The sequence below is a fragment of the Pleurodeles waltl genome, chromosome 7 (assembly GCF_031143425.1).
Source record: "Pleurodeles waltl isolate 20211129_DDA chromosome 7, aPleWal1.hap1.20221129, whole genome shotgun sequence".
In the NCBI taxonomy this organism is placed as follows: Eukaryota; Metazoa; Chordata; class Amphibia; order Caudata; family Salamandridae; genus Pleurodeles; species Pleurodeles waltl.
In genome coordinates, this window is record NC_090446.1 from 1,343,966,050 (window position 1) to 1,343,985,338 (window position 19,289).

Here is a 19,289-nt window from a genome sequence, read left to right on the forward strand (position 1 = left end):
CCTCTGCCTAGCCCAGGTGGTGGCTGTCCCAAGAAGCCCCCCGTGCCTGCCTGCACCGCTAGAGTGACCACCGGGTCCCTCCATTGTTTTCTATCTCAAACCAGACCCCCGAGGACGAGGGTACTTACCTGCGCTGGCAGACTGGAACCAGAGCACCCGTGTTCGCCATTGGCACCTATGTGTTTTGGGCACCTCTTTGACCTCTGCACCTGATCGGCCCGAGCTGCTAGTGTGGTAACTTTGGGGTTGCCTTGAACCCCCAACGGTGTGCTGCCTATGCCCAGGAACTGAGACTTTTAAGTGTCTTACTTACCTCACAATCTAACCAATACTTACCTCCCTGAGGAACTGTTGATTTTTGCACTTTGTTAAAATGGCAATAAGCTATTTTAAAAGTGGACAAAGACTGTATATGGATATTGCATTTATTCAAAGTTCCTAACTTACCTGTGTGAAGTACCTTGCATTTTATGGGTTTACTTCAAATCTTGAACCCAAGGTTCTTAAAATAAAGAAAATATATTTTTCTATATAAAAACCTATTGGCCTGGATTAAGTCTTTGAGTGTGTGTTCCTCATTTATTGCCTGTGTGTGTACAACAAATGCTTAACACTACCCTCTGATAAGCCTACTGCTCGACCACACTACCACAAAATAGAGCATTAGAATGATCTCTTTTTGCCACTATCTTACCTCCAAGGGGAACCCTTGGACTCTGTGCACACTATTTCTTACTTTGAAATAGTATATACAGAGCCAACTTCCTACACTATGCATCTACTATTTGCATGTGCAACAGTTTGTGGGCGACTCCAAGAATCTCCTAAATACCCCTGGACTCCGCAGCTGGACTTCTTCTTCACTGTCCTGCAGGAACTTCAACTCCAAGAGGGTGGGCACTGCCTACCTACACCACCTAGGCATCCTTGAGTGGTCTGGACACTGTCCCCTTTTCTTTCAGATTCTTCACGTCCAGAAACCACTTTCTGGTTCCACCGATCTGGTCCACGGGTCGCAACTTCAGGTTCCATTGACTTCAATGATGGTTTCCGACGCCACTTCAGCCTTATGCACCTGGGCTCCCTAATGTAGGTGCTCCAGTCTTCAGGGTATCCACAGATGAGGGCACACTCCAGCCTTCCTTGTGTAAAATGGTTTCCTCCAGGATCCACTGGGAAGGGTCCAGAATCCATAAAACTCCAACCGCAACAGTCCTGTGTTAGCCTATAGGACACCCGGCTCTATAACTACTCTGCAACAGGGCGCCTGTGGAATTACAGTTACTTACCTTTGGTATTTTCTTACTCCCCTAACCCCTGGGATTTTAAACACTTACCTTGGTTGGGCACCTCCATTCTTATACCACTTTCTTAGTATATGGTTGGCATTATGGATTTGATTCAATTTTCAAAACAGTAACAGAACTTACCTGCAATGATTAAATAAGTCTAGACCTATTTAAACATTGCCAATTAAGCAGAATAATTGTAAAAGATTGAGGCAATGATTTTTTTACCTTGCATGTCTAATTTTGTGCTTAATGCAGCCTTGAAAAGCTTTTCCTATAGAACTATCAACACATCGCTCCACTATTGGACCTGGGCTTGTTTCCACTGCGGGTCAACCAGGGGGTCACTAAACTTTTGAGAATGCTCAGATTCACTGCACGCCAGGGACACAAGTATGCTTTCCTATACAATGCATTTGTCATTTTAAGAATTTCTTCAGTCTTAGCCAGCCAATGATTTGTCTCAGAAAAAACAGACTAGTTGATGGTGGTCTTGGATTTAAAGTCTAGTCGGGGATTGTCAAAAGTTAAGGTCCTTGATTTAGCACGCTGGTGTTTTACACCAAATGGTGTTTGTTTCACACTTTCCAGGAGAACAACGTCGAACAAGAGATCTATTGCTTAACATACTGTGGGTCTGGTTAAGTAAGTTTTGTGTTTGCATTGCATTGTTTGTCTGCTTATGAGGCAATGACCAGAGAGCTGGGATCTTAATCTGGTCAGGTAATACTTTCAAATAGAAAAACGTTCACCGCTTTGTCTTTGCCCACATTAGCTAGGTCAGTCAAATGGACCACGACAGAGATGAGCATTGATTTTACATGCTTAGGCGCTCACAGAGACGCTATGGAATCCAAGTCCTACATGTAAGGGACTAGAATAGAGGATATTATACGGCCACTGACTGGACCTATTATTCCACAGTCAAATGTTTCTACTTTAAAATTAGTGAGAAATCATTTTTCCATTGTGGAACATCAGCTTTGAAATTGCATAATCCTGGTCTCTAGTACAGTAAAAAAAATTAAAATATTCTCGCTAAAACAATTAAGATTTGTCAATTCTATTATAGAAACAGAGACAAGTATTATCTCATCCTGTGACTAATCAATACTTTGTTAGATTTCAAACAAATGATCCTTATTCTTAGGCATAAAATGTTTGACTTACTCATTTTGCCACCTCTATTCTTTTTTTTTTTTTTTAAGCACCAAACGGTGTTTCACACTTTCCAGGAGAACCAAATCGAATAAGAAACCTATTGCTTAAAATGCCTTTTATGTGGCTGGGTACGTTTTCTTTGCACATTGTTTCTGTTTATAAGGCAAAGAGCTGGGATTTTCTCAAGATGGTCAGTTATTAATTTCAATTAGAAAAACATTCACCATTGTGTCTGTGCCCACATTAGCTAGATCAGTCAAATGGACCATGACAGATGAGCATTTATATTACAGGCTTCAGCGCTCAGAGATGCTATGGACTCCAAGTCCTACATGTATTCTCCTTCTTGTTTAACAAGTAGGACACAAAACTTTTGATTCTAGTTCATTTATTTTGCTTACAGAGCAGAAGCAAGATTGGCGGTGTATGCTTCAAGATCAGTTCTTTGATCGAAATCAGCAGCAGGCTGACAATATTATACCATGTTACCTTAGTTGACAGGTTACAATGCTACCTAGATTTTTAGTTCTTTGCTACTTCGGACTTTATGGTTTTTATCGTTTCCTGTAACATGAATGGCTGCAAGAAAGGGATTGCACAATCCTCAGCTCCATGTCCTTATTAGAAATGAACATTCTTATTATGTGTGTTAATTAGAAAATTTTAGTCTCTTGACAGCAGATTGCAATTTACACAACCACAATGAATGAGTGTAACCAACATTCACAAACAAATACAGCATTCCACCTGTTAGCCAGGTCTCGACGTCAGATGTTCAATCAGGAAGGCTCATTCCAGCTAGTCACATGTACTGTCCTCCTGAAAACAAAATGTAGGTAAACAGACTTGAAAAGACACATTCTGCAACACCAAGCTGGATGTCTCCACTGATGGGGAGACAGGAACCACACTGGACCCATTAGTCCACCCTTACCGGACACGTTCCAGAAAGTATAAGTGAGCAAAGCCTTTTGGGACCTTGACCTTTCATTTTATTATAGCACCTTACCTTCTGCCAGATGTCTTCAAACTGTTCAACTCCTTCAGACACTTTTTTCAAACAACGATCGATCTCTCCTGGTGGAAAAGTTATAACCAAGGAAAAAGACATGTCCCTTAGCACCTTGTGGAGGAAAGCATTATACCAAATTTCACAGGAGCATTAATCTGAGCTGCACAAAGAATGGGAGGCAACTGAGCAAGGACGGACTGACAGGGCAGGCAATCAGGCCATAGCTTGTAGACAGGTTTGCTATAGCACTGAGGTGCAAAAGGGAAGACAACAATACAAGAGAAAGTAGCAATAGCAGGGAAACAAAAGGTGGACATGGATGGCATGCAAATCGGTCAAAGGGCGGTGGGAGAAGGGGAGAACAGGCAACCCTTCCAGGGAAGAAAGTTGAAAGGGCAGGCTACATCTGGCCTGGCAGGGTGTAAAACTGCAGGGGAACCAGAGGAGGCAGGGGGATGCCTGGGGAGAGGAAGAGAGAGGAAAAAAAAGAGAGCCACAGAGAGAAAAAAAAAAGCCAGAGAGAAAAAAAGCCAGAAGAGGGGAAAAAAGAGGGGTAACCTAGGGAGGGGTGGGAGGGAGGGAGGTAGGTAGGGTAACCTAGGGAGGGAAGGAGTTAGGCAAACCATGGGTGGGTGGGAGGGAGGGAGTTAGGCAAACCATGGGTGGGTGGGAGGGAGTTAGGCAAACCATGGGTGGGTGGGAGGGAGTTAGGCAAACCATGGGTGGGTGGGAGGGAGGGAGTTAGGCAAACCATGGGTGGGTGGGAGGGAGGGAGTTAGGCAAACCGTGGGTGGGTGGGAGGGAGGGAGTTAGGCAAACCGTGGGTGGGTGGGAGGGAGGGAGTTAGGCAAACCGTGGGTGGGTGGGAGGGAGGGAGTTAGGCAAACCGTGGGTGGGAGGGAGTTAGGCAAACCGTGGGTGGGAGGGAGGGAGTTAGGCAAACCGTGGGTGGGAGGGAGTTAGGCAAACCGTGGGTGGGAGGGAGTTAGGCAAACCGTGGGTGGGAGGGAGTTAGGCAAACCATGGGTGGGAGGGAGGGAGGGAGATAGGCAAACCATGGGTGGGAGGGAGGGAGTTAGGCAAACCATGGGTGGGAGGGAGTTAGGCAAACCATTGTTAGGCAAATCATGGGTGGGTGGGAGGGAGTTAGGCAAACCATGGGTGGGTGGCAGGGAGTTATGCAAACCATGGGTGGGTGGGAGTTAAGCAAACCGTGGGTGGGTGGGAGGGAGTTAAGCAAACCGTGGGTGGGAGGGAGGGAGGTAGGCAAACCGTGGGAGGGAGGGAGGTAGGCAAACCGTGGGTGGGAGGGAGGGAGGTAGGCAAACCGTGGGTGGGAGGGAGGTAGGCAAACCGTGGGTGGGAGGGAGGGAGGGAGGCAAACCGTGGGTGGGAGGGAGGGAGGTAGGCAAACCGTGGGTGGGAGGGAGGGAGGGAGGCAAACCGTGGGTGGGAGGGAGGGAGGGAGGCAAACCGTGGGTGGGAGGGAGGGAGGGAGGGAGGGAGGCAAACCGTGGGTGGGAGGGAGGGAGGGAGGGAGGGAGGGAGGGAGGCAAACCGTGGGAGGGAGGGAGGGAGGGAGGTAGGCAAACGGTGGGAGGGAGGGAGGGAGGTAGGCAAACCGTGGGTGGGAGGGAGGGAGGGAGGTAGGCAAACCGTGGGAGGGAGGGAGGGAGGGAGGTAGGCAAACCGTGGGAGGGAGGGAGGGAGGGAGGGAGGTAGGCAAACCGTGGGTGGGAGGGAGGGAGGGAGGGAGGGAGGTAGGCAAACCGTGGGTGGGAGGGAGGGAGGTAGGCAAACCGTGGGTGGGAGGGAGGTAGGTAGGCAAACCGTGGGTGGGAGGGAGGTAGGTAGGCAAACCGTGGGTGGGAGGGAGGTAGTTAGGCAAACCGTGGGTGGGAGGGAGGTAGGTAGGTAGGCAAACCGTGGGTGGGAGGGAGGGAGGGAGGCAAACCGTGGGTGGGAGGGAGGGAGGGAGGCAAACCGTGGGTGGGAGGGAGGGAGGGAGGCAAACCGTGGGTGGGAGGGAGGGAGGGAGGCAAACCGTGGGTGGGAGGGAGGGAGGGAGGTAGGCAAACCGTGGGTGGGAGGGAGGGAGGGAGGGAGGTAGGCAAACCGTGGGTGGGAGGGAGGGAGGTAGGCAAACCGTGGGTGGGAGGGAGGGAGGGAGGTAGGCAAACCGTGGGTGGGAGGGAGGGAGGGAGGGAGGTAGGCAAACCGTGGGTGGGAGGGAGGGAGGGAGGTAGGCAAACCGTGGGTGGGAGGGAGGGAGGGAGGTAGGCAAACCGTGGGTGGGAGGGAGGGAGGCAAACCGTGGGTGGGAGGGAGGGAGGTAGGCAAACCGTGGGTGGGAGGGAGGGAGGTAGGCAAACCGTGGGTGGGAGGGAGGGAGGTAGGCAAACCGTGGGTGGGTGGTAGGGAGGAAGGCAAACCGTGGGTGGGAGGGAGGGAGGTAGGCAAACCGTGGGTGGGAGGGAGGGAGGTAGGCAAACCGTGGGTGGGAGGGAGGGAGGTAGGCAAACCGTGGGTGGGAGGGAGGGAGGTAGGCAAACCGTGGGTGGGAGGGAGGGAGGTAGGCAAACCGTGGGTGGGAGGGAGGGAGGTAGGCAAACCATGGGTGGGAGGGAGGGAGGGAGTTAAGCAAACCATGGGTGGGAGGGAGGGAGTTAAGCAAACCATGGGTGGGAGGGAGGGAGTTAAGCAAACCATGGGTATGTTAGGCAAACCATGGGTAGTTGGGAGGGGGTTGGGCAAACCGTGGGAGGGGGTTAGGCAAACCATGGGTGGGCAAACCATGGGTGGGTGGGTGATAGGGAGTTAGGCAAACCATATGGGAGTTAGGCAAATCATGGGTGGAAGGGAGTTAGGCAAACCATGGGTGGGTGGGAGTTAGGCAAACCATGGGTGGGTGGGAGTTAGGCAAACCATGGGTGGGTGGGAGTTAGGCAAACCATGGGTGGGAGGGAGTTAGGCAAACCATGGGTGGGTGGGAGGGAGTTAGGCAAACCATGGGTGGGAGGGAGTTAGGCAAATCATGGGTGGGAGGGAGTTAGGCAAACCATGGGTGGGTGGGAGGGAGTTAGGCAAACCATGGGTGGGTGGGAGGGAGTTAGGCAAACCATGGGTGGGTGGGAGGGAGGGAGTTAAGCAAACCATGGGTGGGTGGGAGGGAGGAAGTTAAGCAAACCATGGGTGGGTGGGAGGGAGGAGGTTAAGCAAACCATGGGTGGGTGGGTGGGAGGAGGTTAAGCAAACCATGGGTGGGAGGGAGTTAAGCAAACCATGGGTGGGTGGGTGGGAGGGAGTTAAGCAAACCATGGGTGGGTGGGTGGGAGGGAGTTAAGCAAACCATGGGTGGGTGGGTGGGAGGGAGTTAGGCAAACCATGGGTGGGAGGGAGGGAGTTAGGCAAACCATGGGTGGGAGGGAGGGAGTTAGGCAAACCATGGGTGGGAGGGAGGGAGTTAGGCAAACCATGGGTGGGTGGGAGGAAGTTAGGCAAACCATGGGTGGGTGGGAGGGAGGGAGTTAAGCAAACCATGGGTGGGAGGGAGGGAGTTAGGCAAACCATTAAGCAAATCATGGGTTGGTGGGTGGCTAGGGAGTTTGGCAAACCATGGGTAGTTTGGCAAACCATGGGTAGTTAGGCAAACCATGGGTAGTTAGGAGAGGGTTAGGCAAACCGTGGGAGGGGGTTAGGCAAACCATGGGTGGGCAAACCATGGGTGGGTGGGAGGGAGTTAGGCAAACCGTGGGTGGGAGTTAGGCAAACCGTGGGTGGGAGTTAGGCAAACCGTGGGTGGGAGTTAGGCAAACCGTGGGTGGGAGGGTGGGAGTTAGGCAAACCGTGGGTGGGTGGGAGGGAGGGAGTTAGGCAAACCGTGGGTGGGTGGGAGGGAGGGAGTTAGGCAAACCGTGGGTGGGTGGGAGGGAGGGAGTTAGGCAAACCGTGGGTGGGTGGGAGGGAGGGAGTTAGGCAAACCGTGGGTGGGTGGGAGGGAGGGAGTTAGGCAAACCATGGGTTAGGGAGTTAGGCAAACCATGGGTTAGGGAGTTAGGCAAACCATGGGTTAGGGAGTTAGGCAAACCATGGGTTAGGGAGTTAGGCAAACCATGGGTTAGGGAGTTAGGCAAACCATGGGTTAGGGAGTTAGGCAAACCATGGGTTAGGGAGTTAGGCAAACCATGGGTTAGGGAGTTAGGCAAACCATGGGTTAGGGAGTTAGGCAAACCATGGGTTAGGGAGTTAGGCAAACCATGGGTTAGGGAGTTAGGCAAACCATGGGTGTGGGAGGGAGGGAGTTAGGCAAACCATGGGTGGGAGGGAGGGAGTTAGGCAAACCATGGGTGGGAGGGAGGGAGTTAGGCAAACCATGGGTGGGAGGGAGGGAGTTAGGCAAACCATGGGTGGGAGGGAGGAAGTTAGGCAAACCATGGGTGGGTGGGAGGGAGTTAGGCAAACCATGGGTGGGTGGGAGGGAGTTAGGCAAACCATGGGTGGGTGGGAGGGAGTTTGGCAAACCATGGGTGGGTGGGAGGGAGTTTGGCAAACCATGGGTGGGTGGGAGGGAGGGAGTTTGGCAAACCATGGGTGGGTGGGAGGGAGGGAGTTTGGCAAACCATGGGTGGGTGGGAGGGAGGGAGTTTGGCAAACCATGGGTGGGTGGGTGGGAGGGAGTTTGGCAAACCATGGGTGGGTGGGTGGGAGGGAGTTTGGCAAACCGTGGGTGGGAGGGAGGGAGTTTGGCAAACCATGGGTGGGTGGGAGGGAGGGAGTTTGGCAAACCATGGGTGGGTGGGAGGGAGGGAGTTTGGCAAACCATGGGTGGGTGGGAGGGAGGGAGTTTGGCAAACCATGGGTGGGTGGGAAGGAGGGAGTTTGGCAAACCATGGGTGGGTGGGAAGGAGGGAGTTTGGCAAACCATGGGTGGGTGGGAGGGAGGGAGTTTGGCAAACCATGGGTGGGTGGGAGGGAGGGAGTTTGGCAAACCATGGGTGGGTGGGAGGGAGTGAGTTAGGCAAACCATGGGTGGGTGGGAGGGAGGGAGTTAGGCAAACCATGGGTGGGTGGGTGGGAGGGAGTTAGGCAAACCGTGGGTGGGTGGGAGGGAGTTAGGCAAACCATGGGTGGGTGGGAGGGAGTTAGGCAAACCATGGGTGGGTGGGAGGGAGTTAGGCAAACCATGGGTGGGTGGGAGGGAGTTTGGCAAACCATGGGTGGGTGGGAGGGAGGGAGTTTGGCAAACCATGGGTGGGTGGGAGGGAGGGAGTTTGGCAAACCATGGGTGGGTGGGAGGGAGGGAGTTTGGCAAACCATGGGTGGGTGGGAGGGAGGGAGTTAGGCAAACCATGGGTGGGTGGGAGGGAGGGAGTTAGGCAAACCATGGGTGGGTGGGAGGGAGTTAGGCAAACCATGGGTGGGTGGGAGGGAGGGAGTTAGGCAAACCATGGGTGGGTGGGAGGGAGGGAGTTAGGCAAACCATGGGTGGGTGGGAGGGAGGGAGTTAGGCAAACCATGGGTGGGTGGGAGGGAGTTTGGCAAACCATGGGTGGGTGGGAGGGAGTTTGGCAAACCATGGGTGGGTGGGAGGGAGTTTGGCAAACCATGGGTGGGTGGGAGGGAGTTTGGCAAACCATGGGTGGGAGGGAGTTAGGCACACCGTGGGTGGGAGTTAGACAAACCATGGGTGGGTGGGAGGGTGTTTGGCAAACCATGGGTGGGTGGGAGGGAGTTTGGCAAACCATGGGTGGGGAGTTAAGCAAACCGTGGGTGGGAGGGAGGAAGTTAGGCAAACCGTGGGTGGGAGGGAGGAAGTTAGGCAAACCGTGGGTGGGAGGGTGGGAGTTAGGCAAACCGTGGGTGGGAGGGTGGGAGTTAGGCAAACCATGGGTGGGTGGGAGGGAGGGAGTTAGGCAAACCGTGGGTGGGAGGGAGTTAGGCAAACCGTGGGTGGGAGGGAGGGAGTTAGGCAAACCGTGGGTGGGAGGGAGTTAGGCAAACCGTGGGTGGGAGGGAGTTAGGCAAACCATGGGTGGGAGGGAGTTAGGCAAACCATGGGTGGGAGGGAGGGAGGGAGATAGGCAAACCATGGGTGGGAGGGAGGGAGGGAGATAGGCAAACCGTGGGTGGGAGGGAGGGAGTTTGGCAAACCATGGGTGGGTGGGAGGGAGGGAGTTTGGCAAACCATGGGTGGGTGGGAGGGAGGGAGTTTGGCAAACCATGGGTGGGTGGGAGGGAGGGAGTTAGGCAAACCATGGGTGGGAGGGAGGGAGTTAGGCAAACCATGGGTGGGAGGGAGGGAGTTAGGCAAACCATGGGTGGGTGGGAGGGAGTTAGGCAAACCATGGGTGGGAGGGTGGGAGTTAGGCAAACCATGGGTGGGAGGGTGGGAGTTAGGCAAACCATGGGTGGGAGGGTGGGAGTTAGGCAAACCATGGGTGGGTGGGTTGGATTGGGAGTTAGGCAAACCGTGGGTGGGTGGGAGGGAGTTAGGCAAACCGTGGGTGGGAGGAAGTTAGGCAAACCATGGGTGGGTGGGTGCGAGGGAGTTTGGCAAACCATTTAGTTTGGCAAACCATGGGTGGGAGGGAGGGAGGGAGTTTGGCAAACCATGGGTGGGTGGGAGGGAGTTTGGCAAACCATGGGTGGGAGTTAGGCAAACCTAGGGTGTGGTAGGCAAACCTAGGGAGGGTGGATGGGAGGTAGGCAAACCTAGGGTGGGTGGGGGCTCAGTAAACCTAGGGTGGGTGGTTCCTTGATCAGCAAACCTACAATGAATGGGACATTGGTAAACCTTGGGAGGGAGGGCAGAAGGGAGGTAAACCTAGGGAGGGAGGGAGGTCAACCTAGGGTGGGAGGAAGGTAAACCGAGGGAGGGAGGTCAACCTAGGGTGGGAGGAAGGTCACCCTTGGGTGGCTGGGAGGGCGGGAGGTAAACCTAGGGTGGGAGGTCAACTCTTTCAAACTAGGGTGGGAAAGCAAAATCGGGTGGGAAGGAAGGATGGCAAACTAGGGTTCGGAGAGAGGTTTTGCCAAACTAGGGTGGGAGGCAGGGTGTGATTGGTCAGAGGGAGGAGTGAAGGTGGTCAATTGGGGCAGGAGGGAGGAAAGTTGGCCTATTTGAGGGGGGGTTTAAACCAGGCAGCAAGGTGATATTTTGTTCAACTGGGAAAAATAAAGGGGAAGGGGGCAGGCAGGCAACTGGGTCAGACAGATGGAGAGAGTTGGGGCATCCCACTGGCAAGGGCAAGGGAGGGTGGTCAGGGAAGGGAAGGCAGGCAAGAGCTGAGGAGGTTGGGGAAACAGGCCACAGCAGAGAAGGGAAGAAGAGCAGATATCCAAGCTTGAGTGGCACTGGGGAAAAAGCTGGACATTTAGGCCACAGCAGTGGGAAGAAGGGAGTGTGGGCAGGCATATAGGGTAACGCACTAAATGAATGGTGTAGAACTGAACCCTACCTTGTAATTTTCTTTTATCCGCCATATTTCCTTCACTAGAGGCGGGCTCTCTTCATACTTTAAAGATCTAGAACGCTGGAAAGAAAGACAAAGCATCAGGCAGTTGAATGACTAAACCACACAAGACAGAGGCAAACAGATATTCACTGTAGCACTCCAAACGTTTCTCAAAGTAATTTCCGAAAGCACTTTAATCTGGATAGCCATGGCTTTTTTATATTACTCAGCCCTCGGAACAATAAATACAAACAGGCACTTTACTTCAAATGCTTCCATACATTGTAAAACATTAGACATTTGTCTGATTCAAAGACAGACTTTCACCTGAAACTAAGTATTCTAAACTATGCAAAGAAAGTGCAAACTGCATGAAGGACACCTCACAAAGACTAGTTTGCAAATGAAGCAGCAACCAGAACAAAGTGGTCACCTGTTTACTTAGGAATTGTGCCCTTTGTGCAAAGTAGAATGAAAATGTCACTTACCCAGTGTACATCTGTTCGTGGCATCAGTCGCAGTAGATTCGCATGTTCTGCAATAGCTCGCCATCTGGTGTTGGGCCGGAGTGTTACAAGTTGTTTTTCTTCGAAGAAGTCTTTCGAGTCACGGGACCGAGTGACTCCTCCTTTTGTCTCCATTGCGCATGGGCGTCGACTCCATCTTCGATTGTTTTTCCCCGCAGAGGGTGAGGTAGGAGTTGAATTGTAGTAATAGTGCCCATGCAATGGAGTGACTAAGTATGCACCTATTTAAGGTTGAGATGATACATATATAAATAATTGAACTTCCAAACTGCTACAGGCTCCCGGGGAGGCGGGTGGGCACATGCGAATCTACTGCGACTGATGCCACGAACAGATGTACACTGGGTAAGTGACATTTTCAGTTCGATGGCATCTGTCGCTGTAGATACGCATGTTCTGCATAGACTAGTAAGCAGTTATTTCCCCAAAAGCGGTGGATCAGCCTGTAGGAGTGGAAGTAGTCTGAAATAATGTCCTTAATACGGCTTGACCTACTGTGGCTTGTTGTGCGGATAACACGTCTACACAGTAGTGCTTGGTGAATGTGTGAGGCGTAGACCATGTGGCTGCCTTACATATTTCTTGCATTGGGATGTTTCCTAGAAAGGCCATGGTAGCACCTTTCTTTCTGGTTGAGTGTGCCCTTGGTGTAATGGGCAGCTGTCGTTTAGCTTTAAGGTAGCAGATTTGGATGCATTTAACTATCCATCTGGCTATACCTTGTTTTGAAATTGGGTTTCCTGCATGAGGTTTTTGAAATGCAATAAAGAGTTGTTTAGTCTTTCTGATGTTTTTTGTTCTGTCAATGTAATACATCAATGCTCTTTTGACATCTAATGTATGTAGTGCCCTTTCAGCTACGGTATCTGGCTGTGGAAAGAACACTGGAAGTTCCACTGTTTGATTTAGATGGAACGGTGAAATAACCTTTGGCAAAAATTTAGGATTGGTCCTTAGGACGACTTTATTTTTGTGTAGTTGTATAAAAGGTTCCTGTATAGTAAACGCCTGAATCTCGCTTACTCTTCTCAGGGAAGTAATGGCGATGAGAAATGCCACCTTCCAGGTTAGGAACTGTATGTCGCAGGAGTGCATGGGTTCAAAAGGTGGACCCATAAGTCTAGTTAGGACAACATTTAGGTTCCATGAAGGAACAGGTAGTGTTCTTGGTGGTATAATTCTCCTAAGGCCCTCCATGAATGCTTTAATGACTGGTATTTTATATAGGGAAGTTGAATAGGTAGTCTGCAGGTATGCAGATATTGCTGCAAGGTGAATCTTAATGGAAGAGAAAGCTAGGTTAGATTTTTGTAAGTGAAGCAAGTAACCCACTACATGTTCTGGAGTTGTGTGTAATGGTTGTATTTGATTAATATGGCAGTAGCAAACAAACCTCTTCCATTTACTTGCATAGCAGTGCCTGGTGGATGGCCTTCTTGCTTGTTTTATGACTTCCATACATTCTTGGGTAAGTTGTAAGTGCCCGAATTCTAGGATTTCAGGAGCCAGATTGCTAGATTCAGCGATGCTGGATCTGGGTGTCTGATCTTTTGGTTGTGCTGTGTCAACAGATCTGGCCTGTTGGGCAATTTGATGCAGGGTACCACTGATAGGTCTAGCAGCGTTGTGTACCAGGGTTGCCTTGCCCAAGTTGGTGCTATCAATATGAGTTTGAGTTTGCTTTGACTGAGTTTGTTTACCAGGTAAGGAAGGAGAGGGAGAGGAGGAAAAGCGTAAGCAAATATCCCTGACCAGTTCATCCATAGGGCATTGCCTTGGGATTGTTTGTGTGGGTATCTGGATGCGAAGTTTTGGCATTTTGCGTTCTCCCTTGTCGCAAACAAGTCTATCTGAGGTGTTCCCCAGAGTTTGAAATAAGTGTTCAGAATTTGGGGGTGAATTTCCCATTCGTGGACCTGTTGGTGATCGAGAGAGATTGTCTGCGAGTTGATTTTGTATCCCTGGTATAAACTGTGCAATTAGGCGAATTTGGTTGTGAATTGCCCAATGCCAAATTTTTTGTGCTAGCAGGCTTAACTGCGTGGAGTGCGTCCCCCCCTGCTTGTTTAGATAATACATTGTTGTCATGTTGTCTGTTTTGACGAGAATGTATTTGTGAACTATTATTGGTTGGAAAGCTTTTAGTGCTTGAAAAACTGCTAGAAGTTCTAGGTGATTGATATGCAGTTTTGTTCGATGTACGTTCCATTGTCCTTGTATGCTGTGTTGATCGAGGTGTGCTCCCCACCCTGTCATGGAAGCATCTGTTGTTATTACGTATTGTGGCACTGGGTCTTGGAAAGGCCGCCCCTTGTTTAAATTTATGTTGTTCCACCACAGAAGCGAGAGGTAAGTTTGGCGGTCTATTAACACCAGATCTAGAAGGTGACCCTGTGCTTGAGACCACTGTGATGCTAGGCATTGTTGTAAGGGCCTCATGTGCAGTCTTGCGTTTGGGACAATGGCTATGCATGATGACATCATGCCTAGGAGTTGTAATACCATCTTTGCCTGTATCTTTTGTGTTGGATACATGCGTTGTATGATGGTGTTGAAATTTTGAATTCTTTGTGGACTTGGAGTGGTTACTCCTTTTGATGTGTCTATTATGGCTCCCAGGTATTGTTGTACCTTGCGTGGCAGAATTTTGGATTTTGTGAAATTGACGGTGAACCCTAGTTTGAAGAGGGTTTGTATGATATGATTTGTGTGATTTGAGCACTCTATTAACGAATGGGCCTTGATTAGCCAGTCGTCTAGATATGGGAACACATGTATTTGCTGCCTTCTTATGTGTGCTGCGACTACCGCTAGACATTTGGTAAAGACTCTTGGTGCGGTTGTTAATCCGAAAGGCAGTACCTTGAATTGGTAATGTATTCCTTTGAATACAAACCTTAGGTATTTCCTGTGCGATGGGTGTATTGGTATATGGAAATAAGCATCCTTGAGGTCTAAAGTTGCCATGTAGTCGTGCAGTTTTAGCAATGGCAATACTTCTTGTAGTGTGACCATGTGGAAGTGGTCTGATTTGATGAAAGTGTTCACTACTCTGAGGTCTAGGATTGGTCTCAGCGTTTTGTCCTTCTTTGGTATCAGAAAGTACAGTGAGTAAACTCCTGTGTTTATTTGTGTGTTTGGCACTAATTCGATTGCATTCTTTTGCAATAGTGCCTGCACTTCTATCTCCAGGAGATTGGAATGGTGTGTTGTTAAATTTTGTGCTTTTGGTGGTATGTTTGGAGGGAATTGTAGAAATTCTATGCAATAACCATGTTGGATAATTGCTAGAACCCAAGTGTCTGTAGTGATTTCCTCCCATGCATTGTAATAATGACCTATTCTTCCCCCCACTGGTGTTGTGTGGAGGGGGTGAGTGACCTGTGAGTCACTGTTTAGTAGTAGGGGCTTTGGGGCTTTGAAATCTTCCTCTATTTCTAGGGAATTGCCCTCCTCTATATTGTCCCCGAAAACCTCCTCTATACTGTCCCTGGTAACTGGACGGTGTGGCTTGTGAGGTGCTGGCTTGTGTGCTTTGACCTCGAAACCCCCCTCGAAAGGGCATTTTACGGAATGTGCTGTAATTCCCTCTGCTCTGCGGGGAGTAGAGTGCGCCCATGGCTTTGGCAGTGTCCGTATCTTTTTTGAGTTTCTCAATCGCTGTGTCCACTTCTGGACCGAACAGTTCTTTTTCATTAAAAGGCAAATTGAGAACTGCTTGCTGAATCTCTGGTTTAAATCCAGACGTTCGGAGCCATGCATGCCTTCTGATAGTTACGGATGTATTAATTGTCCGTGCAGCTGTATCTGCAGCGTCCATGGAGGAGCGGATCTGGTTGTTGGAAATGGTCTGTCCCTCCTCAACCACTTGTTTTGCCCTATTTTGTAAGTCCTTGGGCAGATGATCAATGAGATGTTGCATCTCGTCCCAGTGGGCTCTGTCATAGCGCGCAAGTAGTGCCTGTGAGTTCGCGATGCGCCACTGGTTTGCAGCTTGTGCTGCGACTCTTTTACCAGCTGCATCGAACTTGCGGCTTTCTTTATCTGGGGGTGGTGCATCTCCAGATGTGTGAGAGTTGGCCCTTTTCCTAGCTGCTCCTACAACGACAGAGTCTGGTGGCAGCTGTGTAGTGATGAAAGCCGGGTCTGTAGGAGGCGCCTTATACTTTTTTTCCACCCTTGGTGTGATTGCCCTACTTTTGACCGGCTCCTTAAAGATGTCTTTTGCGTGCCGGAGCATACCAGGGAGCATAGGCAGGCTTTGGTAGGAGCTGTGGGTGGAGGAGAGTGTGTTAAACAAGAAATCATCCTCGACTTGTTCTGAGTGGAGGCTTACGTTGTGAAATTGTGCTGCTCTAGCCACCACTTGAGAATACGCGGTGCTGTCTTCTGGTGGAGATGGCTTTGTAGGGTATGCCTCCGGACTGTTATCTGACACTGGGTCGTCGTATAGGTCCCATGCGTCCTGATCTTGGTCACCCTGGCTCATGGTGGTGTGAGCTGGGGAGTGTGATGGAGTTTGTGCTGGTGAGACGTTAATCACAGGCGGAGGAGAGGGTGGTGGGGTAACTCTTTTCACCACTTTTGGTTGTGGTGTTTGTTCCGTCTGGAACTCCAACCTTCTCTTTCTCCTAATGGGGGGAAGGGTGCTTATTTTTCCTGTCCCCTGCTGTATGAAGATACGCTTTTGCGTATGGTCCACATCAGTTGCTTGCAGCTCTTCCTCAAACCTATGCTTCTGCATTTGGGAGGTTAGCGAGTGCTCTTCTGTATAAGAGCCTGAAGCTGGGTCGCTTGCAGTTTGTTTCGGCATCGAAACCCTGTCTGCGTGTTTTTTCGGCTCCGAGGTGACTCTTTTCTTTTTCGGGGCCGAAACCTCTCGGCGTCGATCTCTTTCGGTGCCGCTGTCTCGGCGTCGAGCCGTGTCGGCACCGGCATCTCGGTGTCGAGGCTTGTCTCCAGCACTTTCTCGGTCCCGAGAAGGCTGCGTGCCGGTGTCTCGACCGGAGTCGGACGATCTCGGCACTGTGTGGGCCTTTTTCGGTGCCGACGGGCGGTCACCGAATTTATGGGTGGAGCCATGGCCTGGTGGCAGTGGCGTCCCCTGGGCCTTGTAAATGTTCTTCTGAGTGGATTTCGACGTCTTACTCACGGTTTGTGTATCGTCGAATCCTTCGGAGTCCGAGTCTTGGATCGAGAAGGTACCTTCTTCTTCCTGTTCCTCGAACTCCCGTTGGGCTGTCGGTGCGGACGCCATCTGAAGTCTTCTGGCTCGACGGTCTCGGAGTGTTTTTCGGGACCGGAACGCACGACAGGCCTCGCAGGTGTCTTCGCTGTGCTCAGGTGACAGGCACAGGTTGCAGACCAAGTGTTGGTCTGTGTAAGGGTACTTATTGTGGCATTTGGGGCAGAAACGGAACGGGGTCCGTTCCATCGGCGTTCTTCAGCACGCGGTCGGGCCGACCAGGCCCCGACGGAGGATCGAAAAACTACCCCGAAGGGCACCGGAGCTCTTCGATGCGGTGTGGAATCTAAGTACGCCGATCCCGAACGCAACAATACCGACGAAAATCTTCCGAAATTAGCTAATTTTCCGTTCCGAAACTCGGAGCGACAGGAACACGTCCGAACCCGATGGCGGAAAAAAAACAATCGAAGATGGAGTCGACGCCCATGCGCAATGGAGACAAAAGGAGTCACTCGGTCCCGTGACTCGAAAGACTTCTTCGAAGAAAAACAACTTGTAACACTCCGGCCCAACACCAGATGGCGAGCTATTGCAGAACATGCGTATCTACAGCGACAGATGCCATCGAACATTATTTTACAACACCCAGGCACAAGAAAGGAAAGATAAATTTGACATGCTAAAAGAAAACCTAATATTGGCAGCAAGACGAGATAAAAAAATAGTAAATGTTTGTCATTTTACAGATACTACAAATTTAAGCCTACAAATCTCATTCAGAGATATCCTCATCCCAGTTGGGTATCTGAACTGAGCTTGCAACTACTTTCACACAGCATGCCTCTCTCAAATACAAAAAAACAACAACCCTAAAAGAAAGGAAGGTACCAGAACCTTCTAGAAAGGGGAAAGTGAATAATTTGAAAACAAAGGCACAACTGAGAAGGGAATAATAGAACCAAGTAACTGAATAAATTAAGCATCAGATCAAACAATGAAATTCAATATAGGAATTTAGGATCAAAACTCCTTTTGCTGTAAGGTGTAAGATAAGATGTGGGGGTGGATCCTGCATTACATGTTGTAGATTTTACAAACTTTCATTTTTAGGTTACATCACTTACTTGTGGTTCTGAGAAACGTAATACGTTCTGTTGCACTGAGTGTGCAGAAATGTGCAAGTGCATTAGCATAGTGAGGTTTAGCCAGTTGAGGAATGTGGCAAATAAACATTTTTAGTATGGTCACCCCCGGTACCGGTTATCCCTGTAAGAAAGAACCACTTTTTGACATGGTCACCTCCACTTTTTGCCCACTGGTACTGATGCTTTTGACTGTTAGTGCACTGGATCCCTGCTAACCAGACCCTGTTGCAAGTGCTCTTTCCCTAAAAACTACACAAATGCTGAAGTGTAACCCAATTGGCCAGGCCTCTGTAAGTCCCTGGTAAAAGGTAGCCATGGCATGGGTAATAAAGAGGGGGTTCCAGAATAGCTCCAGCACGTCATACCACCCAAAGGGATCTACACTCAAACTGCCTGCAGGTTGCCCCTGTAAGAAGCGTGAAATGATGCAAACCATTCTAAAAACACAACATTGCACACCCCGTGTCCAATGCCCACCCACGACGCATATTCGATATGTATGTCACCCCTACTTCAGGCCTTTGAGCCCTAAGGCAGGGTGCATTATATTACATGCGAGGGCACATTGGCATGAGCAGATGTATCCCTGTAACGCCTACTTCCATTGCTGGACATTGTCAGTGATCAGGAAGCCATTTTGATAACATATACTGGGCACTGGTCATTAGAAGTTACCCATCTACATGATGGCTTCACTGAAAATACTGGTATTTGGTGTCAGACACTCATCTTAACGAAACCTTACTGATGCCAGTATCAAATATATTATGACATGCACCTTACACCTTAGAGGTGCCCCCTGTAGCCCTACTAGTCACTGAACAGTGCTGGCTGACCAGTATAGTCCAGCCTGCCACCCTAGACGAGTTTGACTCCCTGCAGGTGGCAGCTATCACTTACTTGTGGTTCTGAGAAACGTAATACGAATAATGCCTGCTTGGTAAAAGGTGTTCTCACCTCCTGGAGCAGGATGGTTACCAATTTAGCATATCAAAGCTAGGGGCTTCAAAGCCTCTGCCATTGAACTGCAACCCAGGCTTACCCCCCAGACCTGGAGAACGCCACTCCCTGCCCCCAGGGCCCATTTGGCACCAGAGCAGGTGGGAAATTAGGTGGTCAGGAGGCGTGTTTCATTCACAGGTTAGTCCCACCCCTAATGTGGGCTACCTGAAGTGAACTGCCAAGGAAGGGCTTCACCATCTTATTTTTGGTGAAAATAGAGACTTCTGGGTCAGGGTTATGCCTATTCGTCACAGGAAGTGATCATATAGGCCGTGTAGTCATCCCATGAGAAGGTAGCCCATTGGCTTCCACCATGTACCCCCCTAAATTGAGTATTTAAGGCCCCCCCCCCCCAACCTCCTCCTGACACCAGACCGACCTATTTGTCTACCTGGGAACAGAAGGACAAAGAGCTGACACCGTGAGGACTGAGGACCTACACCGAACTTGGCACAAAAACCTGCCTGGCTGCTGGTATCTCAACAATTGCAAAGACCCAACTCATGCAAAA

General features: G+C 50.4%; 1 protein-coding gene across 11 annotated transcripts in view; it reads right to left on the reverse strand.

The window, feature by feature from the left end:
* The window catches only part of CNOT3 (CCR4-NOT transcription complex subunit 3), a 715,873-nt gene that overhangs the window by 575,827 nt on the left and 120,757 nt on the right, over window positions 1–19,289 (reverse strand). For 5 of the 11 annotated variants that reach the window (XM_069200732.1, XM_069200722.1, XM_069200724.1 and 2 more), the window contains 2 exons: window positions 10,920–10,994; window positions 3,458–3,527 (listed from right to left, as the gene is read on the reverse strand). In XM_069200732.1, the coding sequence (XP_069056833.1) occupies window positions 3,458–3,527; window positions 10,920–10,944 (95 nt within the window). In that variant the 5' untranslated portion in view covers window positions 10,945–10,994. The remainder of the gene's footprint in view (window positions 1–3,457; window positions 3,528–10,919; window positions 10,995–19,289) is intronic. The other 6 variants (XM_069200730.1, XM_069200729.1, XM_069200733.1 and 3 more) reach the window with 3 other exon arrangements.